The sequence below is a fragment of the Eubalaena glacialis genome, chromosome 15, assembly GCF_028564815.1.
Source record: "Eubalaena glacialis isolate mEubGla1 chromosome 15, mEubGla1.1.hap2.+ XY, whole genome shotgun sequence".
NCBI lineage: Eukaryota > Metazoa > Chordata > Mammalia > Artiodactyla > Balaenidae > Eubalaena > Eubalaena glacialis.
In genome coordinates, this window is record NC_083730.1 from 67,856,017 (window position 1) to 67,883,245 (window position 27,229).

Below are 27,229 nucleotides of genomic sequence, written 5' to 3' on the forward strand. Positions count from 1 at the left end.
GGAGTGCAGGGACACTGTTATCATGCTCTGGGGATGCAGCTAGGAGGCACTGTGGCGAGGGTGTCTGTTGTCTGAAGGCCCTCAGTGTGTAGTGCTCTGTCCCAGCAGGCACAGGAGCAACACCCGACCCGTCCTGTGCGGCTGAACTCCGGGCACAATGGGAGGTGATGGATCTGTAGTGGCGCCCTTCCAGGTAGAGGTACGCCCCTGTGGGATGTTTGGGGTGAAACAGGAACTCCCAATGCTCCCAGGACTCGGCATGGGGCAGGACCCCCCCTCCCCCCCAGGGAGGGCGGCGCACCCAGGAGCTGGCAAAGCCATCCACGGTGGCTGGGGGCTCGTGGGTCTCAATCGGGGGTGGTTTGGTGACTGGCTGTGGGGGTGGGGCGACGCATCTAGCAAGGGGAGGCCAGGGATGCTGCTCCACCGCCTACAGTGTGTGGACAGCGCCCCCGCGAAGAATGACTCACTCAAAACGTCAACAGTGCTGAGGGTGAGAACATGTTGGAGTTGGGGGCTAGGGAAGGCTTAGGTCTTGCTTCATCCAGCCTTTTCCTGGCACGGAGGACAAGCTCCAGTACGGGCCTGGGCCAAGGGCCCCCAGGAGCCAGGGACAGGTGCCCCCAGGCCACACCCCTGCCTTCCTCCCAACGGGTGGGTCCGGGCAGCCATGTGTGGAGCCCCAGCAAGTGTCCAGGGGCGGCCTGGAGAAGGCCCAGCCCGTGTCTGGTTTCCCCGGCTCCGTGGTGGTGTGTGTGGAGGGCTGCAGCTCACCGCACGTGCTTTCTGAAGGTCCCCTCCCCACCTCGACCCTGAATCAGGCGTGGTGCAGCCTCTTCTTTAATCTTGGACTGGAAGATACACAGCTGGGGAATGGGGCTTCGGGGGGTGGGGGCACAGTCCTGGGTGAGAGGCCTGGGGAGGTTGGAGGGGTCAGGGCAGGGCCACAGGGGCTCTGGGAGGGGAGGGCTCGGCCCCCACAGCCGTCCATCTGCTGGGCTGTCCCTACCTCTTGAAGCCCGAGGCTGACCGTCCAGCCAAGGGGTCCAGATTCTGCCGCAGCGCTCGGTCCCATGGACCAGGCCAGCCTGGGCGCACGCCGGGCGGGATCCCAGCTCTGGGTAGGGAGCAGCCTCTTTAGTAGCCTGAGGGCTCCCCACCCTTCCTGGGGTCTGCTGCGGCGTACACGCAGGCCCCGTCCTGGGACACGGCCTGGACCACGTTCAGGAAAATGGGCCTCTCGGTCTGGTTCTGGCCCCGGTACTGGAGCCCCTTCTTCACCTCCTGGAGAGGAGAGAAGGCTGGTCATGGAGGGGCTGGGACCCGGGCGGGGAGCTGAGGACCCTGGCCGAGGAGGCAGGACTGGCAGAGGCGGTCTGGGAGAGGACAGAGGGGTGCTGGATGCAGCCTGGTCTGCAGGCATGGAGTCTACGGCCTCCCACTCCAAAGGCCCCAGAGGAGAAGCCTGGGCTCCAGGGGATATGACAGGAGGACATCGCCCGGACGAGAAGGAAGCTGAGATGCAGGTTCACTTCTGTCCTGGATCAAGGACACCAGGGGCCTCAACGTGATAAGCAAGGAGTCCAAGGGCTTCTGTGGAGAAGGTAGCTTTCAAGGTTTTGAGGACCTTGAAAGCAAAGTCTTCTAGAAGGCAGAGCTTGGGCCCTTTGGAGTCCCAGGTCACCCATACGTAAGAAGGGCCCAACTTAACATCTGGCTCCTGCCCTGGACAGGAGGAATGGCCCTGGTGCCAGCATTGTTGGCGGCTTAGGACCTGCCATCTCAACACCAGCATGAGAAGACGGGGGTCCCAGACTCTCCAGGGCCCCGCTGGTGGAGGAGTCAGCTGGAGGCTTCTGAACACCCATGAGTCCAAGGACATGGACCCCAGGCCACAGGCACCAGTGGTCCCCAAGGGTGAGGCACTCCGAGCACGGGCTGTAAAGGCTCAGGTCTGAGACGGTGAGTGTGTGGAATTGGAGGGCATCAGGGCCCAGGTGTTGGTGTCTGAGGGCCTGAGTACATTGCTTCGGGGCCTGGTCCCCACACTTGCCAGTCTGTGACCCTTCACACAAATCCTGGCACGTGGAGACCTGTGTTACTCGGGCCCCACATTCCCACTTAAGGCCAAGGACCCCCGCCCACCAGGGCCCTCGGTTCCAGGTGCCCTGCAGTCCCCAGAACCAGGGCCTCCAGGACCTGAGCCACGGGTACGGCGAGGTCTCCAGGCGCTATGGCCATGGGTGTATCTCTGCCTGACGCGCTAATTACCTAGTGTCCTTAGGTTGGAAGGCCCAGCTCCTCACAGTCACAGCAGGACCTGTGGTCCTCGGAGACTGTTCCTTAGGGTCATAGTGGCCAAACTCCAAGGCCCTGAGGAACAACGACCCTCCTGGCCTCAGGCCTGGGCCTTGGCTCTGAGGGCCCTTGGAGACTCAAGGTCTCCACCCAGTGCCTCAGATGTTCTCCATGGGAGGCCCTGACCTGTGTGGCCAACACTCTAACCTTCCAGGGAGCTGAGGGCCGTGGGCTCAGGGTTCTCTGGATTCCAGGCTGTCAGGTCCAAATTCTCAGAGTTGAAGTCCTTGGAGAATGGTGTTCACAGAGTAAAGACCTTCAGTCAAGGTCAAGGAGAAGGGGCTAAGAGGATGAGTCCTGGGAGAGCATCAAGTCCTCCTGCCACAGGGAGGACCCTGCACAGGGAGGGAGGGAGGCTGGGAGGGAGGGCCTCGGACTCTGAGAGTTTGGGCCTGACGGGCTGAGGTCCTTAGTCTCCAGGCCCAAAGACTAAGGTTCTCAGGACTACACACCCCCTTGTACTCAACGCCCCTCACTCTGTGGTCCTCAGAATTCCAAGGGCCCTGGGAGGCGGCCTTGAGACCGGAGAAGCTCATAACAGGAAAGGCAGCTTTGATGACCTTGAACCCCAGCTGCTTGAATGGACCCTGGGCATGAAGTTTGGAGCCTTGAAAAGCTGCTAGTCTTTTAAAGTGGGTCCTAGTGAGGGCATCTGCCAGCCCAGAGACCTTCCAAGGAGGCCAGCCATCTGCCCAGGCGGAGGGGAGGGGCTGGGAGTCCCACAAGAGAATTCAGCTCCTGGGCCTGCTTGTGTGGGGATCCAAGAACCCAGTGCCCTGGAGGGAAATCCCTCTGCAGACTCCCAGGAATAATAGACTCCTTTACAAATAAACCCGCAGATAAAAGCTGCAGATCACACAAGGAAACAGATCACCATGAGGGAGAGTCTGAGAGGCCGCAGCCGGGGAGAGTAGCTTCTGGAGAGAAGAGCCCAGAAAGAGCAGGGACCAAGGTGCAGGGGAGCTCGTTCTGGGAGTCATGTGAACAACACCCTGTCCCCTGCCGTGGAGACTAGCTGCCTGTTGCCTCCCCCATGGAGCTTCTCAACTCCTGGTGGCCCCCAAAGCCGAAGTGCACCGGGCACACTCAAAAGCTGAGGCCTCATCAGGGGCTCTGAAGGCAAGCGCTGAGGCGTCCGCCTAGCGGTGGCTTGGCCCACGGCCTCACCTGGCTGAAGCTGGGCTCGTACTCTACCCGGCCCTTGCCGTCCACGTGCAGGATGGGGGCCGCAATGGCAGCCTGCAGGTCAAGGCCCAGCCACAGCTTGTTCATAATGGCCTGGTGGGGGAGAGAAGGATGCAGGCAGGCAGGCAGGGAGGAAGGGGCACCAGCCACCCTCCCCAACCCCTCCCAGGACAGCAGGACAGCAGGACAACAGGGCCGCCCAGCGAGGGCACGTTCCATCCAGGAGCCCCCAGACTCACCTGGGCCACAGCAGAGATGATGAGCTCCCCGCCAGCCCCGCCGATCACCAGCTTCGACCCCTGGGCTGCGTTGACCAAGATGGAGGGGACCATGGATGACGGGGGCCGCTCGCCTGGAACTGGAGGCCGGACGGGTATCAGTGCAGCCTCGCTTCTGAGCCAGCGCCCCCCGGGGCCGCCCCCTCCATCCCTGTCTCTGTGCTGGGCCTGCCCGGCCTTCCTGCCTTCCCTCCTCTCGCCCGGGGGCACTGTGCTCACCGGGAGGGGGGGTGACTCCGGAGCCCCGCAGGTGCCTCCAGCACAGGTCCAGGAGCTCGTTGTTGAGGAGGATGCCCGTGCGCGGTGAGTACACCATGGCTCCAAAACTGTGGACAGAGGCAGAGCTGGGCGCGGGCTGTGGGCTCCCGACACACACGGGCTGTGCCCCAGCCCTCCAGAAGCCCCTCGTTTTAGCAGCTGCCCTCCAGCATCCTGGAACTGCTCTTCCCTCCCTGTCCCTGCCCCCAAAGATCCACCCTGCCCCCCACCACGGCATCCTCCCGGTTGTAAGGCCCGTCCTCATCCTGGCTCAGGGCCACCCCATCAGCAGCCTTTTCGGCCAGAGGTGTCAGGGTGTAGGACTCTTTTGACACAGGAGAGGGAAAAACAAGGTACCACTCGATGGACACAGCCAGGGAGGTGCTGGGAGGCCAGGCTGGGGGTGAAGGGCTCAGGTCTAGGGAATGGAGTGGGGCCTGCCCGCCTGCCCCTGGCCCCACGTACGGCGTATTGATGGTGCTGGTGGCGGACACAGCACTGCCATCCTCCCCCAGCACGGACACGTGGGCCGTGCCCATCCTGTGGCTCCAGGTCCCGGCCAGGCTGTAGTGGCTGAGCTGGTGATCACCCCGGGTGTCGATCTGCTGGTGGATGTGCTGGGCCAGAGCTTCCCCCAGCAGGTCCTGGGAGGCGTTCTGGGGTGGGCAGACAGGTGACGGGGTCAGTGAGAGGCCAGGTGGGGTCACAGAGCAGAAGGTCCCCTAAGGGTGTCAGAGACGCAGCGCCACCACTGCCCTCCCGTACCTGCCCCTCCCGGGCTCCCTTCAGTCCCCAGACTGCTCCACCCTCCCTGCTCTGGGCCATTGCCAGGCCATCCTGTTCTAGAACCAACCGGGTACACATCCCTCCAGCCTCACCCGCCAGGCTCTCAGGGTCTGTGGACGGAGCACCCGTTGGCCTGAACCTCCCTTCATGCTGAGCCCTCGGGCAGGGAAGGGGGCTCTCCACCAGCTCAGGGCACCTCACCTGGACCTCCGGGTGGCTTCGAGGGTCCCACAGCCGCCACCTCTGCCCCCTAGCAAACTTGAGCGTCTCCACGAGGTGATGGTACAAGTTCACCCTCCCCTCGGGCCTGGCCACCGACTCCGCGGAAAAGTTGAACCCTGGGGAGGGGGTGGGCGCAGGTGGGGGTCATCCTGTGTAGTGGGTTGAGAAAGATTTGTCCATGTCCTAATTCGCAGAACCTTTGAATACTACCTTATATGGAAAAAGAGTGAATATTACCTTGTATGGCAAATATGTGATTAAATTAAGGATCTTGAGAGGAGCGGATTATCCTGGATTATCCGGGTGGGCGCTAAATGTAATCACATATATCCTTATAAAACAGACACAGAGAAGAAGGAGGCTGTGTGACCACGGAGGCTGAAATTGCAGGGATGCAGCCACAAGCCTAGGAATGCCAGCAGCCGCCAGAAGCTGGAAGAGGCAAAGAACAGATTCTCCCCCAGGCCCCCCAGAAGGAATGTGGCCCTGCAGGCACCCTGATTTTGAACTTCTGGCCTCCAGAACTATGAGAGAATAAATTTCTGTTGTCTGAGCCACCAGGTTTTGGTAATTTGTGATACTTTGTTAACGGCAGCCACAGGCAGCATCAGGCAGCCCCAGCCCTGGACGCTGCCAGGACTCCCCCGGCACCCCGCAACCCCCCTGCAGGCTGCAAGAGGCTGGGCCTCAGCCCTAGCTGCACACACTGGACCGGCAGCTCACCACCTGCAGAGCCACTGCACCTGTGCCCTGGGCCGGGGTCACCTGGAGGCACTTAGTGGGTAGGTGACGGCAGACCCTTCAGCAGAGCCCAGGCGTGGGCCACACCGGAGGCCGGCTCTAGAACACACCGTCCTGGCCCACTTAGCCCCGTCTTCAGCGTCTGAGGAGGGTGCTGAGCTGGAGGAGGCAGTGGCTACCCAGAGCCTGGCTGGGCCTGGAATCCAGTTCATGGGCACCGGACCCCCGGGCTCCTGGGGGCCTCACCTTTGAGCACGTTGAGGACAAAGCTGAGAATCGCGCCCCCTGCAGGCGGTGGCGGTGAGTACAGGGTGTAGCTCCCCAGGGGCACCTCCAGGGCATCCACCACCTCAGGCCGGAATGATGCCAGGTCCTGCGGGGTCAACCGGCTGCCTGGGGTGAGACAGAGGACTCCATGTACAGACGGGGAAACGAGGTGCAGAGTGTCAGCCAGGGACCCCGGTTCACACAGTGGGGGCCCCCCCCGTTCCCTAGCCTTCCAGGCCCGGAGGGGTGGTGCTGGGCCTGTGGGCAGTGGCCTCAGGGCTGGGGGATGGGTGGACAGAGGCCAGGGACGGGCAGGTCGGAGGGGAGAGTGGGAGAAGGTGGGGGAGGCATGCTGGCCTCTGAGAGACTGAGGGTGGCCAACTCCAGGCCCAGGAGCACCCCCGCAGCCACCGATAGCTCCCGTCTTGTGGCCCTAACCCTCGGGGCCCTGCTCCTCGGGGGCTTTGACTGCAAGGTCCCTGAGACCAGCAGAGGGCAGGACTGGGGCAACGGCCTCTCCAAGCCCTGGGAGCAGCTGGCCCCCTCTCGGAGGGGAGGGGAGGGGAGGACCGGACCCACCCTCAGCCCTGGCGCCCAGACCCCTCTTTCTCTGGCGGAACGGGGCTGTGGGGCCTTACATACTGACCTTCCTTGGCAACATCCTCCAGCAGCATCTGGCCCAGCCTCCCTGTGTAGAGGGCCTCTGCGCCTTCCGCAGCCACAGTCTCCAGGGTGGCGGCCAGCGCGGGCCACGGGAGTGGGTCGTGAGGACTCAGGGGTTCCGTCCCATTGAAGAAGAGCTGCCTGGGGGGTGGGGGGCGGCCTCAGGGTGAGGCCAGGTCCTGGAGGGCAGCCACACTTCTGCAGGGACCCTACAGGGAGGGAGTCCTGGTCCGGGATCCTGAGGGGCTGCAGTGGATATGGGGGCAGATTCTCCAGGATTGGGTGGGGCTGACACCCCTCATGTCTCTCATCACCCAGGCCCAGGGAGGACACGTTTCCCCCCCCCCCCCCCCCCGCCAAGCCGGCGTCCACCCAGGGCCTGACACCCGGCGCTCCTCCTGGTCAGTGGGCTGGCCAGGTGGGGCGGCCAAAGCCCTCCTGCCAGCCCAGAGAGAGTGGGTGGGGGGGAGGGCAGGGCCCAAATCTGCGCCCTGGGAGCCCCATCACTTTGGCATAAACTCTCTCTGGCCTGAGTCCTCTGATGAGGTTCTGCCACGTGGAACCGGAGGTCTCTGAGCTGAGACAGTGACATACTGGCCATCCAGGGCCCCGGCCCCCAGAAGGTTGATCCACTAGCTGGAGGAGGAGCTGAGGAGGGGCTGGGCTGAGGAGGGGCCCTGGGCCCCCATCGGAGCTCACCTCAGGGACGATGCATGCAGGGAAGGGCGCAGGTAGCTGCTGTGCAGGAAGCGGCTCAGGACGCGGGGCACGCGGAGGCCCCCCCGGAGCAGTGCGATGGTGGGCCCGAAGAGCTGCGCCCAGGGCAGGCGGCCGTGGCGGCGGTGGGCCTCAGCGTAGCCGCGGAGCTCCCCAGGCACCCCGATCCACTGGGCACCTGCATGGCACAGGTGTCACACTCCTGCCCCTGGGCCGCCCCCCTTGGCCTCTGGGGGCTCTCCGTCACTCCACACTTGGCTGCCTGGCCCCCCAGCCGTGGCAGCCAGAGCGAGCCTTCTGGAGCCCACTTGGGACCACGGCCCTCCCCACTCACACCCCTGTGCCTCCCCATTGCCCTCTGCACAAAGTCCATGGCCAGGCCTGTGGGGCCCAGAAAAACTGGCCCCATCCCCGCCCATCACCCCCAGCCCCCCAACCCGTCTCCACTGAACCCTCCGGGCCTTCGGCTGAGGTGGTCCCTCTGCTTGGATCGTCCCTCCCAACTCAGAGAGCCCTCCCCCGGGAAAACCCGGGGAGTCAGGACCTCCGCAGGGGCTCCCCATCCCCAGCTGCCACCCCTCAGTACCAGGGTGGTTCAGCCGTCCATGAGGGGTGCTGCCCCTTCAGGGTGGGGGGTTCTGGTCAGCCCCAGTGGTCTGGTGGGGTGGGAGCGGGTGGCCCCTCTAGGGCCTCACCTGTGCCCAGAGGCTGGGCCTGCTTGCACTGGTCCAGCAGACCTGGGACGTGGCTGGCAGGTACCGTCTCCCTGGCGTTGATGACCTCCACCTTCCCTGGAGTTGGGCAGGGCGTGTGGGGTGTCAAGGGCACCCCGGTGCCTGCTAGGCCTCACTGCACACCAACAGTCCCCCTCAGACAGCCCCGGCCCTGCTCTGGGCCTCAGTTTCTCTCTCTGTACCATGAACCGGCCTCTGTGCTAACACTTGGTTTCGGCTTTGCAGAGGTTGGGGGGCACCAAGAGACCCAGGAAGGGGCATGGGTGGACAGGGCAGGTCGGCCATACACTCAGGTGGTCTACAAGCACCTCACTGTTAGCACCTGTGGACGAGCCCATCCTCCCCACGGGGGTCCCGTATGGACTCACCTGTGGACGCATTGTAGATAGTGAAGATGACCCCTCCACCCAGGCCCATGCTCTGGGGGTTGACAACCCCGGTGCAGACCAGAGCCGCGATGGTGGCATCCACGGGTGAGCCGTGCTGCTGGAGGATGGCTCTAGGGAACATGGCACAGAGTAAGTGGCCTGGCTCCCCTGCCCCAGCCTCCCGACCTGGGCTGCTCTGCTAGCATTCACTGGGGAATGGGGACAGGTGGGTGGCCTGCCTGCTGCCACCAAACCGCAGGTCAGTTCAGAGGCCATACTGGGCTGCCCCCTCAAGTCCAGCCACTCACAGGTGTACAGCACTCTACAGATTGCAAATTGTGATGCCATTTACACTGCCCCTGGCTGTATATAAGGTGCTTCTCAGTTTACAAAGTGCTCCAGCTGCCATTATTTGCTAGGTCCTCCCAGCAGCAGTGGCTCATTTACAACAGGCAGAACCAGGCCCGGGCCAGCCCCTCCGTCCCTCCCGGCAGCGCTGGGAGCCCAGCCTGGCAGATGCCACTCCTCATCTCACTGGGGACACACTGGCCCAACCCCTTCAAGACTGGACTTTTGCAAGTGACCCCGGGATCCTGCCCTGCCATCAGGGCTTAGGGCTTGGGCTGATGGGTTCCACAGCCCCTCCCAGGGCCCCACGGTCTGTGGGAATGCTCTCAGGCCTCAGTCTCCCCATCTGTCCATGGGCAGTGAGGTGTGAACCCTTCAGCTCCTAGGTGCTGGTCAGACTGGCCTGTGCCGAGGAAATGCCCGTCACCCTGGGGCATAGCCCTGCACAGCTCACTGGGGGCTGCCTCTTCCCTCACAGCCAGGAATCCTCCCCAGCACCTCAAGGTCACAGATGGGAAACCAAGGCCCAAAGAGGGGCTGGGCCTGGGTCCCCTTCCCCCACCACTGACCCCAGCACCTTCTCAGCTCAGGCACGCTGATCCGACCACTCCATGCTGGGCTCAGCCCTCCCCGGAGCCACACATCCCTGCTCTGGGCCCACATGTGGGCACACATGGGCGCCACATGGACACAGGTAACCTTGGAATGGGAAAGAGGGCACGAAGCCAGAAGTATGAAAGAACTAAGATTCTACATCCAGGCACAGAGAAACACACATTTTAATTAGAATAAAACACCATAAACAAAGAAAAAAGACAAACTGGAAAAAACAAATTTAAATTCCCATCACAAAGGCCGCATCTCACTTGACCTCGGAAGTGCTTTCCGCACTAGGCTTTCAGGACCCCCACCTACCACGCTCCGGTTTTCCTCCCACCACCCCAACCTCAGGATGTTGGAGGCCCCAGGCTCAGTCCTTGGTCCTGGTGCATCTATGTCCTCCCCCAGATGAGCTGATCCAGGCTCAGAGCTTAAAATGCAACCTCTGTGCTGATGACCCCCAAATTTGATCTCCCCTGAACTCCAGGAACTTATCCCCAGCCATCCACAGGCTACCTCCCCTAGGCATCTAAGAGGTATTTCACTCTTGACATGACCCAAACTGCACTTTTTCCTTCCCTCCCACCTCTGCCCCCAAAACCGCTCCTTTCTTAGTCATCACGATCCTAGAAAAGGACACAACCATTCACCCTCAGGCCATAAACCTCAGAGTCGTCCTTGATTGGTCACTTCCTTTCATCCCCATATCCAACGGCCAATCCTGCCTGTTAGTTATACCTCCAAAATACACTTAGATTCCAATCCTTTCTCATCACCTCCTCCACCACACCACCACCCTGGTCTAAGCCACCAGCATCTCTCACCTGGGTTACTGTAACAGTCTCCTATCTGGTCCCCTGCATCTGCCTTGCTCCCATAGGTTTTAAAAAAAATAATCTGTTAACATGTAAAGCAGACATCCTAGTAATGAAAGACTAAACAATTCAGACCAAACTTCCACAGACAACTAGAAAAGCCAGACAAATAAGAAAACATCTGCTCAAGGGCATCAGAAGCAGGAGAGAAATACAGGCCTCCGAGTGAGAGGAGCCTGGCTTTTGGAGTCGCTTTTCCCCTCCAGACGATTGCCAGTCCTGGAAGAGGAGGCTGAACGGCCAAGCAGGGCTTCTGACATCCTCCAGTGCCCGGGGCTGGGTGTCCTGGGGGACCACACCTGGGGACGGGTCCTCACTCCGAGTAACAGTCAACTAGATACAGAGCAGCTCTTACAAGCACAGCGGCCCAGCTTCAGGTGATCTCAGCCACTCAAACTGGATTAAGGTGATCCCAGAATGTTGGTATCCTAGGCCTCAAATTATTATTATTTTTTTAATAGATCTTTATTGGAGTATAATTGCTTCACGATTACTGTGTTAGTTTCTGTTGCACAACACAGCAAATCAGCCATATGCATACACATGTCCCCTTATCCCCTCCCTCTTGAGCCTCCCTCCCATCCTCCCTATCCCACCCCTATAGGTCATCGCAAAGCACGCAGCCGATCTCCCTGTGCTATGCTGCTGCTTCCCACCAGCCAACTATTTTACATTCGGTAGTGTATACATGTTGATGCTACTCTCACTTCCCCCCAGCTTCACCCTCCCACCCCATGTCCTCAAGTCCATTCTCTGTGTCTACCTCTTTATTCCTGCCCTGCAACTAGGTTCATCAGTACCATTTTTTTTTTTTTTTAGATTCCATATATATGCGTTAGCATACGGTATTTGTTTTTCTGACTTACTTCACTCTGTATGACAGACTCTAACTCCATCCACCTCACTACAAATACCTCAATTTCATTTCTTTTTATGGCTGAGTAATATTCCATTGTATATATGTGCCACATCTTCTTTATCCATTCATCCGTCGATGGACATTTAGGTTGGTTCCATGTCCTGGCTATTGTAAATAGTGCTGCAATGAACATTGTGGTGCATGTCTTTTTGAATTATGGTTTTCTCAGGGTATATGCCCAGTAGTGGGATTGCTGGGTCTTATGGTAGTGCTATTTTTAGTTTTTTAATGAACCTCCATACTGTTTTGCATAGTGGTTGTATCAACTTACATTCCCACCAACAGTGCAGGAGGGTTCCCTTTTCACCACACCCTTTCCAGCATCTATTGTTTCTAGATTTTTTGATAATGGCCATTCTGACCAGCATGAGGTGATACCTCATTGTAGTTTTGATTTGCATTTCTCTAATAATTAGTGACGTTGAGCATCTTTTCATGTGCCTCTTGGCCATCTGTATGTCTTCCTTGGTGAAATGTCTATTTAGGTCTTCTGCCCATTTTTTAACTGGATTGTTTGTTTTTTTGATATTGAGCTCCATGAGCTGTTTGTATATTTTGGAGATTAATCCTTTGTCTGTTGTTTCATTTGCAAATATTTTCTCCCATTCTGAGGGTTGTCTTTTTGTCTTATTTATGATTTCCTTTGCTGTGCAAAAGATTTTAAGTTTAATTAAGTCCCATTTGTTTATTTTTGTTTTTATTTCCATTACTCTAGGAGGTGGGTCAAAAAAGATCTTGCTGTGGTTTATGTCAAAGAGTGTTTTTCCTATGTTTTCCTCTAAGAGTTTTATAGTGTCTGGTCTTACATTTAAGTCTTTAATCCATTTGGAGTTTATTTTTGTGTATGGTGTTAGGTAGTGTTCTAATTTCATTCTTTTACATGTAGTTGTCCAGTTTTCCCAGCACCACTTATTGAAGAGGCTGTCTTTTCTCCATTGTATGTTCTTGCCTCCTTTGCCATAAATTAGGTGCCCATATGTGCGTGGGTTTATCTCTGGGCATTCTATACTGTACCATTGATCTATATTTCTGGTTTTGTGCCAGTACCATACTGTCTTGATTACTGTAGCTTTGTGGTATGGTTTGAAGTCGGGACGCCTGATTCCTCCAACTCCGTTTTTCTTTCTCAAGATTGCTTTAGCTATTCGGGGTCTTTTGTGTTTCCATATGAATTGTAAGATTTTTTGTTCTAATTCTGTGAAGAATGCCATTGGCAGTTTGATAGGGATTGCATTGAATCTGTAGATTGCTTTGGATAGTATAGTCATTTTCACAATATTGATTCTTCCAATCCAAGAACATGGTATATTTCTCCATCTGTTTATGTCATCTTTGATTTCTTTCATCAGTGTTTTATAGTTTTGTGAGTACAAGTCTTTCACCTCCTTAGGCAGGTTTATTCCTGGGTATTACATATATTTTTTTGCAATGGTAAATGGGAGTGTTTCCTTAATTTCTCTTCCTGATTTTTCATTGTTGGTGTATAGGAACGCCAGAGATTTCTGTGCATATAGGCCTCAAATTATTTCTAAAAAATTTTAACAATCTTTATACACACTCACTAGTGCTCAATTAAAAAGGACTAAGCCCTCTTTCCAGCCAGTGCCGAGCGATGGGCATCTCTCAGGACAACTGGCACAAGCACCACAAGACCTAGGGCAAAAGGAAGCCCTACAACCAGAAGCGGAAGTGTGAGCTGGGATGCCCCGCTGCCAACACCAAGACTGGTCCCCGCCACAGACACACAGTCTGCATGTGGGGAGACAACAAGAAGTACCGGGCCTTGAGGCTGGACGTGGGGAACTTCTCCTGGGGCTCGGCGTGCTGTACACGCAAGACAAGGATTACTGATATTGTCTACAACACATCCAATGATGAACTGGTCCATACCAAGACCCTGGTGCAGAACGGCATCATGCTCACCAACAACACATGGTATGCCCCACTATACCCCGCCCCTGGGCCGCAAGAAGGGGCCAAGTTGACTCCTGAGGAGGAAGAGACTTTAAACAAAAAACAATCAAAGAAAATTCAGAAGAAATATGAAGAAAGGAAGAAGAACGCCCAAATCAGCAGTCTTCTAGAGCAGGGGTCCCCAGCGGTCTGCAACCTATTAGGAACCAGGCCACACAGCAGGAGATGAGCGAGCAAAGCTTCATCTGCTGCTCCCCATCACTCACATTACTGCCTGAAAATCGCTTGTATTACAGCCTGAACCATCTCCCCACCACCACCGCCCTGGTTCGCGGAAAAACTGTCTTCCACGAAACCAGTTCCTGGTGCCAAAAAACTTGGGGACCACTGTTCTAGAGGAGCAGTTCTAGCAGAGCAAGCGTCTTGCATGCATCACTTCAAGACCAGGCCAGTGTGGTCAAGCAGATGGCTTTGTGCTCGAGGACAAGGAGCTGGAATTCTATCTGAGGAATACCAAGGCCCCAAAAAGCAAATAAATCCTCCTCCCTCCTATCTTAGCTCATGTAAAAAAGGTGTTTATTGTTATAAAAAAAAAAACGACCAGGCAAACAAGGAAGACAGCACAAAGCCCAAGAGAAAGCATAGATAATGAAGGAAAAGACCATAGGATCTCCAGATTACGAAGGGTCAGACCTCAGACTTTGAATAACTATATGCAAGGAAATAAAAGACAAGATTAAGAATTTCATCAGAGAACTGGCAACTATAAAACATGGAATTAGGAGCTCAATGCTAACAGGAGATTACCAACAGTTTAAACACAAATTTTAAAAAAAGATTAATTCAATACAAAATATCCAAATTTAACTACAGAGAGAAAAAAGGATAGAATAAATAGAAAATAGATTGAGATATAGGGGAATAAAACAGGTAACCAACAAGGACCTACTGTAGAGCACAGGGAACAATACTCAATATTTTGCAATAACCTATAAGGGAAAAGAATCTGAAAAAGAACATATAACAGAATCACTGTGTTGTATACCTGAAACTAACATGACATTGTAAATCAACTATACTTCAATTAAAAAAAAAAGGAGAGAGAGACACATAGGGGATAAAATTATAAAAAAAAATATCATACAAACACTAACCAAGAAAGCTTGTATAACTATATTAATTTCAAACAAAGTAGACTTTTAAAAGAAAATATTATTAGAGATAATGAGGGACATGTTATTATTATAAAAACCTCAATTCAACAAGAAGATATGAAAATATAAATGTATTTGCACTTAACAGTTTTAAAATATATGAAGCAAAAATTGGCAGAATGAAAAGAAGAATTAGACAAACATCACAGTGGGAGACGAACACACTTCTCTCAGTAACTGATAGAATAATAAGAAAAAAAATCTTCTACAGTGAGGCTGTAGAAGATTTGAAGGACATCATAATAATAAACTGACTGAACTGACATATACAGAACACTGCGCTCAACAGCAGTGTTGCAGACACATTCTTTCCCAGAATGCACAGAATATTTTAAAAAATTGATCGTTTTCTGGACCTTAAAGTAAGTCTCAACAAGTTCACAGAAATTAATTAGAAAATCCTCATATATTTGGAAATCAAGACAAACACTACTAAATAACCCATGAAACAAAGAAGATGGTACAATGGAAATTAGAGAATATTTTGAACCAAGTGTAATGAAAATATCATACATCAAAAGCAGTAGGATTGGGCTTCCCTTGTGGTGCAGTGGTTAAGAATATGCCTACCGGGACTTCCCTGGTGGCGCAGTGGTTAAGAATTCACCTGCCAATGCAGGGGACATGGGTCCGAGCCCTAGTCTGGGAAGATCCCACATGCCGTGGAGCAACTAAGCTGTGCGCCACAACTACTGAGCCTGCACTCTAGAGCCCATGAGCCACAACTACTGAGCCCACATGCCACAACTACTGAAGCCCGCGTGCCTACCGCCCATGCTCCGCAACAAGAGAAGCCACTGAAATGAGAAACCCGCGCACCGCAACGAAGAGTAGCCCCTGCTCGCCACAACTAGAGAAAGCCCACACGCATCAACGAACACCTAATGCAGCCAAAAAATAAATAAAATAAATAAATTTTTTTTAAAAAGCAGTAGGCTTATCAGCAATGGTGGGAAGGAAGGGAAGGGGAGACAGTGGGTCTGGAGAACTCCCAGACCACCCACTGGTTCTCACAGGGAAGCCTGGAAGACCAATTAACCCAAGAACCTTTGCGCAGATGAGTTTTACAGGTTGAGTTTTGCAGTCTCCAGCTTACGGGTGAGTGAAAGGTGGCCAAGGGAAGTTTGGAGGGTGCCGAGGAGTTCTGGGTCCTGAGAACTCTCCACATGGGGGATCCCATTCTCTCTCCAGAACAGAGCCCTGCACGGAGGGGAAGCCAGTGGGAGGAGAAGTCAGACTGAGCAGGACAGGAACGACAGGGGCAAAGGATAGTGAAGATGTAGATGTTTTCAAAAAGTTATGGAGGCAGGGAATTCCCTGGCAGTCCAGTGGTTGGGACTCTGCGTTTTCACTGTCAAGGGCCTGGGTTCAATCCCTGGTCAGGAAACTAAGATCCCAGAAGCTGCGCAGCGCAGCCAAAAAAAAAAGTTGTGGAGGTGATCAGAGAAGACAAATACCAGAAAGTAGGAGGCTATATATATTTTTTAAATCATTTTGTGAAAACAACAAAAGGAACCAAGAGCCATGATGCTATAAAAGCTATTTTGACTTACCTTCTAAACTCAAAGTACAGGAAAACTCATCTTCCTTAAACATGAACAATAAAAGGTATTGAAGCCACACCCCATACAGAGTTGATATAAGGAAAAAAGATAATAAGAATCAGAATAATGTCCCGTGGAGGCATACCAGAAAGACAAGCCCACAGAGCAGATGTAAACTGCAACTTAATATTTTTAAGATGTGCTAAATAAATTAAAAGAATTATAGAAGCAATGAAAGAACAGTATACATTGGAATTAGAAAAACCTTAAAGTGAAGTGATTGGAGAAGCTGAAGACTTAAAAACCAAAATTACAGAACTCAGGAAAGAATGAAGCATAAAAGAAAGAATGAAGCATAAAAGAAAAAATTATCAGAAGTGAAGCCTAAACAAGGATAAACACAGAGCCAATACCTATAGAGATACATTAAAAGAAAGATAAGATGAAAAGGGGGAAATTTTTTCAATCAAAAAGAAATGAAGGGCTTCCCTGGTGGCGCAGTGGTTGAGAATCTGCCTGCCAATGCAGGGGACATGGGTTCGAGCCCTGGTCTGGGAAGATCCCACATGCCGCGGAGCAACTAGGCCCGTGAGCCACAACTACTGAGCCTGCGCGTCTGGAGCCTGTGCTCTGCAACAAGAGAGGCCGCGACAGTGAGAGGCCCGCGCATCGCGGTGAAGAGTGGCCCCCGCTTGCCGCAACTAGAGAAAGCCCTCGCACAGAAACGAAGACCCAACACAGCCAAAAATAAATAATAAATAAATAATAAATAAATTAAAAAAAAAAAAAAAAGAAATGAAGAAGGACTTCCCTGGTGGTCCAGTGGTAAAGAATCTGCCTTACAATGCCGGGGGCACAGGTTCGATCCTTGGTCAGGGAACTAAGATACCACATGCCGCGGGGCAACTAAGCCTGCGCACCACAACTACTGAGCGCACATGCCTCAACTAAAGAGGCTTTGTGCCACAAACTACAGAGCCCACGTGCCCTGGAGCCTGCGCACCACAGCTAGAGAAGAGAAAACCCGCATACCACAACTAGAGAGAAGCCCACGTGCCGCAACAAAGAGCCCACGCACTGCAACAAAAAGATCCCTCATGCCTCAACGAAGATCCCGCGTGCTGCAACTAAGATCCGACGCAGCCAAAAAATAAATTAAATAAATAAATAAATAAATAAATCTTCTTAAAAAAAAAGAAGAAAGAGATTTTAAAATACAGATATAAAGAAGATCAAACATACACTTAATAGGAGTCCCAAGGAGGAAAGCCAAATCTATGGTACATAATAAATAATTAAAACTACAATTCAAGGTAACTTTTCTGATTAAAAAAAAATTACTTGTTGAAAGCGCACTCCACTGCATAGGGAAATCAATTCAGAATAGCCAATATAGAGATGTATTCAAATTAACCTATTGGATATTAATAAAAATTAATAATTATTTGGGCATCTAGGTAAAAAGGACTAAGTCTCTTATAAGAGAAAGAAAATCAGATTGTCATCAGACTTTTCAACATCAATGCTTAATGCCAGAGACAGTGGAGTGTTATAATCAATACATTCAAGGAAAGAACATGTGAGCCAAGGATTTTATATCCAGCTAAACTGACCTTCACCTCCAGGGGCCACAGACTGTTATAAACATGCAAGAACTCAGTGAATATTTTCCCCATGAACCCTTCCTGAGAAATCTCATAAAAAAAAAAAAAAAACTTCAGACAACTCAAGTAACTGGAAAGACTTTTCCATAAGAAGTGGGACTAAGAATTAAATATATACTGACCAGTAGATCTAAGACTAAAAATGATGGTTATAACGGAAACAGTATAGAGATGGAATGGCTATTGTTCTGAAAATGTAGGTACAGTAGTACAACCATTACAAAAATGGGGTAGGGATGTTGTTTTGAGGACATGGCTGTTGTCTTTCACTCATGGGCTAAATAACAGATGTAATAGATTAAAAAAAAAAAAGACTCTGGCTTTACAGGCCCCCAGTACTGATAAAAGTAAATTTGCCTGTGTTATTGCACATAAAATTGGATGTTATGGATGTGTTAATTGTGCCAATGGAAAATTTACTTTTGATGATTGTATGGACAGAAAATCCATCTGGTGGGAAGAGGGAAAATTAACTGAAAAAAGAAATGGGAGAAACAGCTAAAGCTATTATGGGTCGTGAGGTCTGTTGTGCGGATATAAGAGGAGGGTGGGGTGAGAATGGAAAGGATATATGAAAATAAAAGAAGCTCACTGCTTGACTGATAGGTATTAACTGACAGTAAAAGGATATCCCTTTAGACCCTATGCTGGGAGATGGGAAGAACAGGAGGAAGAAGTTACCAGGTAGTTTCAGTATTACTCATAGTGGGGAACGGTATCAGTCAGGGTTCTCAGACAAACAGAACCAATAGAATATACATATAGGGAGAAATTTTTATTTTGAGGACTTGGCTCACGTTATTGTGGAGGCTGGCATGTTCGAAATCTGTAGGGCAGGCCAGCAGGCTATAAATTCAGGGGAAAGCTGATGGTATAGTCTTGAGTCTGAAATCTGTGGGGCAGGCCAATAAGCTGGAAACCCAGGCAGGATTTCTATGTCCAAGTCTTGAGGTAGAATTCCTTCTTCTCTGGGGAACCTCAGGTTTTGCTCTTTATGCCTTCAACAGATTGGGTGTGGCCCACCCACATTATGGAGGGCAATCTGTCTTACAGTCAACTGATTGTAAATGTGTTGTGTTTTGTTTTCGTTTTTGTTTTGGCCAAGCCTCACAGCTTGAGGGATCTTAGTTTCCTGACCAGGGATGGAACCCATGCCCCCTGCAGTGGAAGCACAGAGTCCACCAGGGAAGCACTGGACCACCAGGGAAGTCCCAACTGATTGTGAATGTTAATCACATCTACAAAATAACCTCATGGTCACGTGCAGACTAATATTTGACCAAACAACTGGGACTGAGCACCATAACCTAGTTGGTACATAAAATTAACCATCAGAGGAGCCAATAGAGAATATTGAAAGAGTAAGAACTATGAGGACCATATCGTATATATCTAATATTGTTATTATATTTACCATATAACATAATAAAGATATCAACATAGGGCTTCCCTGCTGGCGCAGTGGTTAGGAATCTGCCTGGCAACGCAGCGGACACGGGTTCAATCCCTGGTCTGGGAAGATCCCACATGCCACGGAGCAACTAAGCCCGTGCACCACAACTACTGAGCCTGTGCTCTAGAGCTTGCGAGCCACAACTACTGAGCCCATGTGCCACAACTACTGAAGCCCATGCACCTAGAGCCCGTGCTCTGCAACAGGAGAAGCCACCGCAATGAGAAGCCCGCGCACCACAACGAAGAGTAGCCCCCGCTCGCTGCGATTAGAGAAAACCCATGCACAGCAACAAAGACCCAACGCAGACATAAATAAATAAATAAATAGTATTAAAAAAGATACTAGTATAATTATAACCATTATAACAAACATATAAACCTTTCTCAGTATCAAAAAGTATATCAGAAAGAGAAAATAAGGGATATATTTGATTATTTTGCAAAAAACAGAAATAATTTTAAAAGAAATAAAGAGAAAAAAGAAAAGAAAAAGATATATATATATCTATACACACACACACATGCATTTGAAAAAAGAGAAAAGAAACACAGGAAAAATAAATCCAAAACAAATGAAAATGATTTCCTCTAAAAGAGAGAATAGGAACAGAATAAAGGTCATATGGATGAGAGTGAGACTTTTGAGAATACCTTTTTATACAGTTCTGACTTGTATTCAGACAGAAAATTAAACAGAAAGGATGAAAAAGAAAACCCTAAAATTGAATTTTAATTGAAAAAAACTAAGCTAATAGTGTATTGAACTGTTAACATAATCACACAGGAAAAAGAACTTAATTAACTGCACATCTTTCATGGGATATATCTTAAGGACCAAAAAAAACTCTGCAAAGACATCTTGAATTTTCCCTAGTAGATTCATTGTTCATAGTGCATTGTTGAAGTAATTCTCAAACTTTTTTGTCAGTACCTGGGGATACAGCAAGTAAGTAAATATATGGACATTGTTGGGAACTTCTCTCATAGTTGCAGAGACAAGATGGGATGGAGAAAGATGCAGAAGACCCCATCATAGTGGATTTGAACTGGAGGTGTCAGAGATTTTACATTTTTTCTTGTTCTATGCACTGATACTACCTAGAAGCAATGGCATCCCAATAATAATGAACCCTCTTAGCATCCAGATTTTCATCTGTAAAATACCATTCTCTACCAATTCCTGATTTCAGGTCTGAGGGAATATACGAGTAGATCCTGGAACATTTTGTGTACAAGTCAAAAAAATTCTCTAAGACTGATGGATTTGTGTAAAAGAACATAGATGCTGGCTTAAAGGGGCTCTCACTGGTCAAATTTGTGACAATTTGAGCATCAGAAAGAGTAAAGTGATGGATTATAACATAGTGAACTAAAATAATCCATGAGTCAATAGTAATACTCAAGAATATCTGGGTTGGGGAAGGCGGATCCTTTTTACAGAAGAATGCCAGCCAATGAGTGGTGAAGAAATGACTAGTTTAGAAATCACCTCTTTGCAAACACAAATGTATCTGTTGAGACGAGGATAAAAATAGATGCTAAAACATGGGGTAAATGTTGTTTGAGATAAGGATATTTGCCGGGTCTCAAAGTATCAAACCGTACGTTACTAATTTAATAGGGAAATGGTACCCCGTACAACGGAGAGATCTGGAAGACACCAGCTTTATGAAGTGATCCAACTTGGCATCACAATGGTGAGAGGGTCTGACATCGTGTTCCCTCTTGTGTGATACAATGGGAAGGCAAAATACCACCTATCTTATATTGTGTTTAACCTGAATCTGATCGTAAATAAATTATAAAAACAAACCAAGATTGTAAAGAAAGACTGATACAACTGAACGGACTTCTTTAATGTCACAGAATATCAACTTTTTTTTTTATTTTTTTAAAGCAGGGGATTGTTCTAGATTAAAGAAGACTAGAGAAACATGACAATCACTGGATACTGGATCTAAAAAGATAGATGGGGTGGGGGTGGGGGTGGGATGAACTGGGAGATTGGGATTGACATATAAACCCTAATATGTATGAAATAGATAGATAACTAATAAGAACCTGCTGTATAAAAAAAATAAAAATTCAAATAAAATAAAAGTGAAAGAAAGAAAGGAAGGAAGGAAGAAAGAAAGAAAGAAAAAGAGAGAAAGAGAGAAAGAGAGAAAGAAAGAAAGAAAGAAAGAAAAAGGAAGAAAGAAAGATTGGGTCAATTGGAAAATTTTTGAATTGGACTAGGTATTAGATACTATAATTGTACCAAGGTTAAATTTCTTGAGTGTGATAATGGTATTAAGGTTATATAGGAGAATAATCTTATTCTTAATAGATACATGTTTGAAGTATTTAGGGATAAAGTGTCATGATAAATGCAACTTATTTTCCAAATATGTGGAAATATAGATATATGGAGAGAGAGAGAGAGAGCACGAGAAAGAGAGAGACAGAGAGAGAATGTGGCAAAATATGAACAACTGGTGAATCTAAGTGAAGTGTATATGGGTATTCTTTCCATTTTTCTGTGGGTGTAAAACTTTTTCAAAATAAAAATATGAACATTTAGGGGAAGAACAACAAAAAACTTGTGGAATACAGCTAAGCCAAACTTTGAGGGAAAATTATAGCTTTAAGTGCATGTACTAGAAAAGACTTTAAAGATCAATCATCTATGTATCCACCTTATAATTTGTTTTTCCCAAAATGTATCTCAAGATGAATATTTTTTAAAAAGCAACTTAAACTCAATAGAAGGAGAAGAGTCAAGATAAAAGTAGAAACTAATGAAAGAGGAAATAAATGCATCATAAAGAAAATCAACAAAGCCAAAAGTTGATTCTTCCAAAATACAATAAAATTGATAAAACCCTTATCAAGACTGATCAAGAATGATAAGAGAAAAAGCTAGTTACCAATATCAAGAATGAAAAAGGGGCCTCATTACAGACTCTATGGACATTAAGAAGATAATAATGAGAGGACGTTATAAACAATTATATGCCAACATATGACAACTTGCACAAACTGGACAAATTCCTTGGAAAGAACTTACCAAAACTGACTCAAGAAAAAATAAAAACTTGAAAGTCTTATACTTGTTAAAGAAACAGAATCTGTTATTTAAAACCTGCACATGCACACAAAGAACTCAGGCTCAGAAGATTAACCAGTAAATTCTTCCAAACGTTTAAGGAGGAAATAACACCAATCTTAAGAACAAGAAACAACAACAACACAAAACCTATTCTTGCAGACTATGGAAAAGGAGAGGACATTTGCTAGCTCTTTTTATGAGGCCAGTGTAACCTTGATACCAACACCTGACAAGGACATGAGAAGAAAGGAAAATTACAGACCAGTACCTCTCATGAATATGAAGAAAAAAATCCTAAACAAAACATTAGCAAATCAAACTTAGGCATAAATAAAAATGATATTAAATCATGAACAAGCTGGGTTCCTTCCACGAATGCAAGGGCGGTTTAACATTTATTGCATTTTTTTTTTTTCTGGCCGTGACACCCGCGGCATGTGAGACCTTAGTTCCCCAACCGGGGATCAAACCCAAGCCCTCTGCATTGAAAGTGTGGAGCCTTAACCACTGGACCGCCAGGGAAGTCCCACTGCATTTTTTTAAAGGGAGAAAAATCATTTGATTGTCATGATAATGCAGAAAATGCATTTGATATACAATTTGACAGAAAGATGGGCAAAAGATTTTAACAGAAATTTCACAGACGAGGATACCCAGAATGACCAATAATCACTTCCAACCCCTCAGCATTAGGTGTGGAGTAATTTCTGTCTCCCCCCATTACGAAGGCAAGAGCCTTGACCATCTGGTTACCACTGTGACTCCAGGACAATGGCTGGCAGGTGGCAGGTGCTGCAGGTAGCCAAGCATCACATACCTTCACGCATCCACGACGCCCGCCAACATGTACCACGAACACGCTCGTGTCCACAGGCAGGATGGTACACGCTCGGGGCCACCTGGGCTGGGGTTCCTACTCACCAGGCACGTGCCTCACCCTCCTTGAGCCTGAGTCTCCTCAGCTGTGAAGGGGCCAGTTGTGGCCAGCAGAGAGCCGCGGTGCAGAGCAGTCACACTTCTCTCACCTGCCTGTCCCCAAGGAGCTGGGAGGCTGCTGTCACATACACACTCGGACACGCACGCTCACACGTGTGTGTGCACGATGCCCAGGTATACAGGCTGTTTCCTCCTGAACCCCAGAGGGTTGGAAGTGCAGTAATTTCCTGGTGAGCCAACCGGGAGTCCAGAGAGCCGCTAGGGTCACAAGGGCTGGGAGGGGAGGAAGGGTGACATCACACCATAATCCCGTGAGCCTTCCCCACAGCAGGGTCCCCTGTTGAGATGCCGACCACATCCAGACCAAGCCACTGTTACAACAGGCCAGGGACACCTCCTCTGGGCCGGGCGCGCTCCGTGACAGAGGTGCCAACATGAGCCCCACTTCACAGGTGGGGAAACCGAGGCTTGTCCAGAGTCCCCGTTCTCCCCTGCACCGAGGGCATGACCCACAGGCCGACTCCTGAATGGGTCTGAAGCAGCTGACAAGACCCAACCTGCGGGGCCCAGCCCCTCCCCACCCCTGACTCCAGGGCCCCACAGAACAAGCACCCTGGGCCCCCCGCCAGCCCCCTCTACAACTACTCACATGGCCACTGAAGCTCTGGCCTTTACGATCCAAGCCCAGGGACTGGGCAGGCTGGAATCCTGGGCGGAGGGTGGGGACCCTGGGAAGACCCCACCCTCCAACAACCCCGGAGAGATTCCCTCTCTGCAGGGGCAGCAGAGCAGGACAGTCCCAGCTGGGCCCGCTCATGTTGTGACACCCAGCTGGTCCCTTCTGTGCAGGCCTAGTTTCCTCTACGTCAAGTGGAACTATGAACCCTCCACTCAGGATCCTGTGTGGCATTTCCGAGTGGTCACAGCAGACAGACATCACAAAGCCTAAAAATCACCACTAACCCTGAAGTCTCCCTAGAAGGCAAGCACTCACGTGGAGCCTCGGAACTCCCAGTTTGCACATGAGCCTAACACACTGGCATCACGCAGGATGGGATGGGCCCTCATTGTCACGGTGCTTCTATTGTGTGTACACTAGGCTTGGAGCCGGTCCTCCCCCAGGGACTCTGGCTGCTGCAGGAGTCCCAGCCCCACTGAGAGAACCCAGCGCTCACAGGGTGGAAGGAGGTGGGGTCTAGGAGGCCCTTGCAGGATCTCCCCAGCCCTGCCAGATCGTGTGAGCCCCTGTCCCACAGCAGCTGTGGCAGCTCCAGGCTCTCTCCCACCCCTGGTTTCTTAGAACAAGAACAGGAAGTGGAGCGCCAAGGACATGAAACACTTGGGGGGAACCACATCTGCTCACCTCACCAGCGAGGGTTGCAGAGCAGAGACCCCAACCCCCGGCCCTCCAAAACCCCCAACAAAGACTTGGGGAGACACAACAGGCCCGGAACCCCCTCGCAGATCCGTGGAAGCAGCCCCCCACCCCTGGGGGCCGCGTCCCCATCAGTGGTCTCTGGGTCTGAAGCCCCGACTTGTTTGCATCTTTGCAAATATGGGCTCGGGGGGCACAGCGTCTCTGCAATTCTCCAGAGCATTGGGAGGGGTCATTCCCCTCCCGGCCCATGGGTGCCCCCTGGGAAGACCAAGCAGTCTGCCCCCAACTTGTCCCTGTCATCCTAGAGGGAGCCCTGAGGGAGGGGACAAAGCACCCTGAGAAGAGCCTGAGGACCAGGCCAGAAGGGGGTAGGGCAGGGACAGACGAACAGACAGATGGAAGACGAAGGGAGGAAGGAATGAATGAAACCAAGGGAGAAAGCACGGAAGAGGGGTGACCCTGGGACAAAGGGGGCATGGATGCCATCTGCCCAGTGGTGCCCTGGGTGGGACTCAGACACACTGCCCCTTGGTCCAGGACAGTCCTCTTTGGTTCACAAAGCACTTCTGATCCTGACAATGGCCCTTGAGGCAGATATTCCGGGAAGCAGACTGAGCCGGCAGGGAGGGGGCTGCTAGCCCAGGCTCCCGCAAGCCCAGAGTGGGGCAGGGGCCAGGAGGGGCGTCCTGCACATCCCGTCCTGGTAGGCAGCGGAAGCCTCCTGTGGGCTGGGCTTCCTGGAAGAGCGTTGGGAAACACTGGGGCCCCTCTCCACAGCCCCCCTGCTCCGGCCCACCAAACATCGGTCACTCTGCCTGCCGCTGGCCTGGCTCCAGGCCTTGACATGCAGAGGGGAGGCCGTGGGGGACATGATGCCATGTCTGAGTGCACTGAGTGCACCCCGGCAGGCAGTCCTTACATATGGAGCCCCTGAACCCCCTCACCCATGCCCCCGGGGGAAGACCCCAGCCTTGGAAAACTGCCAGGGCTTCTCTGAAGGGGCCGGGACCAGACAAGCAACACTGCAGCAGTGCCCTCGCTGGGCCTCCCAAGCCCTGGAGCTGGGATCAGCCTCACACACCACCTCTGCTCTGCTCTGCTCTGCCCACACTGTTGCTACCCTAAACCCCTGTCTGTCTCATGTGCACACCTGCTACCTGGTCTGTGCAAGGGCCCTGGGGCTGCTTCCTTACTGGAGCCCAAACCCACACGACCCCCACAGGCCAGCACGCACACACGTGTGCCTTCTCCACACTCTCGCCACTGGTCACAAAGTCTCCGGGAGGGGTCAGCGCCAAGGGCCACCCAGTTCCCACCCACCTCCTACTCACCGTCCAATGTCCGAGCAGATCTTAGAGTCCGCAGCAACCGCAGCATGGGCAAAGGCCTGGGGGCCACAGTGGACGCGGTGCCAAGAGACGACCACGATAGGCACAATGATGGCCAGTGCCAGCCCCAGCCCCAGCAGGACCATGCTGATCGTGGCCCCGTGGCCCTGGGCCATGGCTCTGTGGCCCGGGGGAGAGGGGAGGTAAGTGGGCACACAGACCAGTGGGCGGAGATATACAGAGAGACAGGTGGCTGAATGGACAACACGGTGAGCAGATGGACTCACAGATGATGGGACAGATGGACAAATAGACCGGAGCCAGAGACAGACAAACGGATTGACAGCCAGATGGCTGGACAGAGAAGGAAGGTCAGATGGACAAGTGGACAGAGTCAGGATTACAGATGGATAGACAGACAGGTTTCCAGGCGAACAGCGGGCAGCCAGGCAGACAGGTGGGAATGTGGACGGGCGGCTGGCAGCGGGGCTGCTGCCTTCCTCCAGCGCCCGCCTCAGAGGCAGAGCTGGCCACCCGCCTGGACTTCCAGTTTTCAGCCCCTGTCTTGGCCCTGGCAAGACGCCAGGCAGCAGAGCGTCTATGGGGAGTTTTTCCTGCCAGAGAGGAGTCAGCGGCGGCCGTTAACTCCCTCACTGCTGTTCCCACCGCCTGTCCCCTGAAAGCCTTGGTACAATCACCCCTCCCACCGGCTGCCAATGCCCAGGGCTACCCTGTCCCGTCCTGTGTGTGTGAGGACTTGGTGCCTGCTTGGCTTCCCGGGGGAAGCTGGGGTGCAGGGCTCCCAGGACCCCATGGCTGCTCCCCGGTTCCCAGCAAAGCCAGGACAGCAGAGTGCAGGCCTGCCCAGGACCCTCCCCTGGATCAGGCTCAGTGGGGCAGGGGGCCAGGGCAGAACCCCAACTCACCTCCTCTTCATGGGGCCCCGCCCAGCCGCAGCTCACCGCAGCATCCTCAGAGCCAGAGGACACTGGGGCTAAAGGGGACCAGAGGCAGACGGAGGGGGACCCAAGGCAATGTCAATCAGGACCCGAGTTCAACTCCCAGCTCAGCTGAAGCCAGGGCAGGGGGTGGCAAGGGGTGACCAGGGGTGACCAGGAGGGGGCTTGGCTTTCCTGTCTGCTCAGGGGAGGCGACTGGAACGCCAAATGCCCAGGACAAGACTTCTGTGTGGGGAATGCAGACAGGGCCTGCGTCCAGCCCTTGGCACACAGTGCCCACCGGACTGTCTACCCCTGGGGCCTGCTGTCCCGGAAATGCCACTGGGCCTCAGGGAGCGGGCTTCCCTTCCACCTGCATCTCTGCCCATCCCTGGTGGCGTGTCTGCTTCCCTCTTCCTGAGCTGACAGCGCCTCCTCTCCTGGGAGC

General features: G+C 51.8%; 1 protein-coding gene and 1 pseudogene across 3 annotated transcripts; one reads left to right on the forward strand and one right to left on the reverse strand.

Moving 5' to 3' along the window:
- Window positions 1-824: 824 nt before the first annotated feature.
- GGT5 (gamma-glutamyltransferase 5) lies at window positions 825-26,118 on the reverse strand. 3 transcript variants are annotated; one of them, XM_061169314.1, is made up of 13 exons: window positions 25,847-26,118; window positions 8,578-8,708; window positions 8,171-8,266; window positions 7,458-7,653; window positions 6,742-6,899; window positions 6,075-6,221; window positions 5,067-5,203; window positions 4,545-4,735; window positions 4,041-4,147; window positions 3,783-3,901; window positions 3,526-3,636; window positions 1,010-1,284; window positions 825-915 (listed from the first exon to the last, which is right to left on the reverse strand). In XM_061169314.1, exons 1-12 carry the CDS (start codon window positions 26,017-26,019, stop codon window positions 1,138-1,140), a joined length of 1,713 nt encoding a protein of 570 aa, XP_061025297.1. In that variant the 5' UTR covers window positions 26,020-26,118; the 3' UTR covers window positions 825-915; window positions 1,010-1,137. The 3 variants fall into 3 exon arrangements, with proteins under 3 accessions (XP_061025297.1, XP_061025299.1, XP_061025298.1); XM_061169315.1 differs by lacking the exons at window positions 825-915; window positions 1,010-1,284 and adding an exon at window positions 1,306-1,627; XM_061169316.1 differs by lacking the exons at window positions 825-915; window positions 8,171-8,266 and having other exon boundaries at window positions 957-1,284.
- Window positions 12,932-13,769, forward strand: LOC133075712 (small ribosomal subunit protein eS8-like; annotated as a pseudogene).
- Window positions 26,119-27,229: the final 1,111 nt, after the last annotated feature.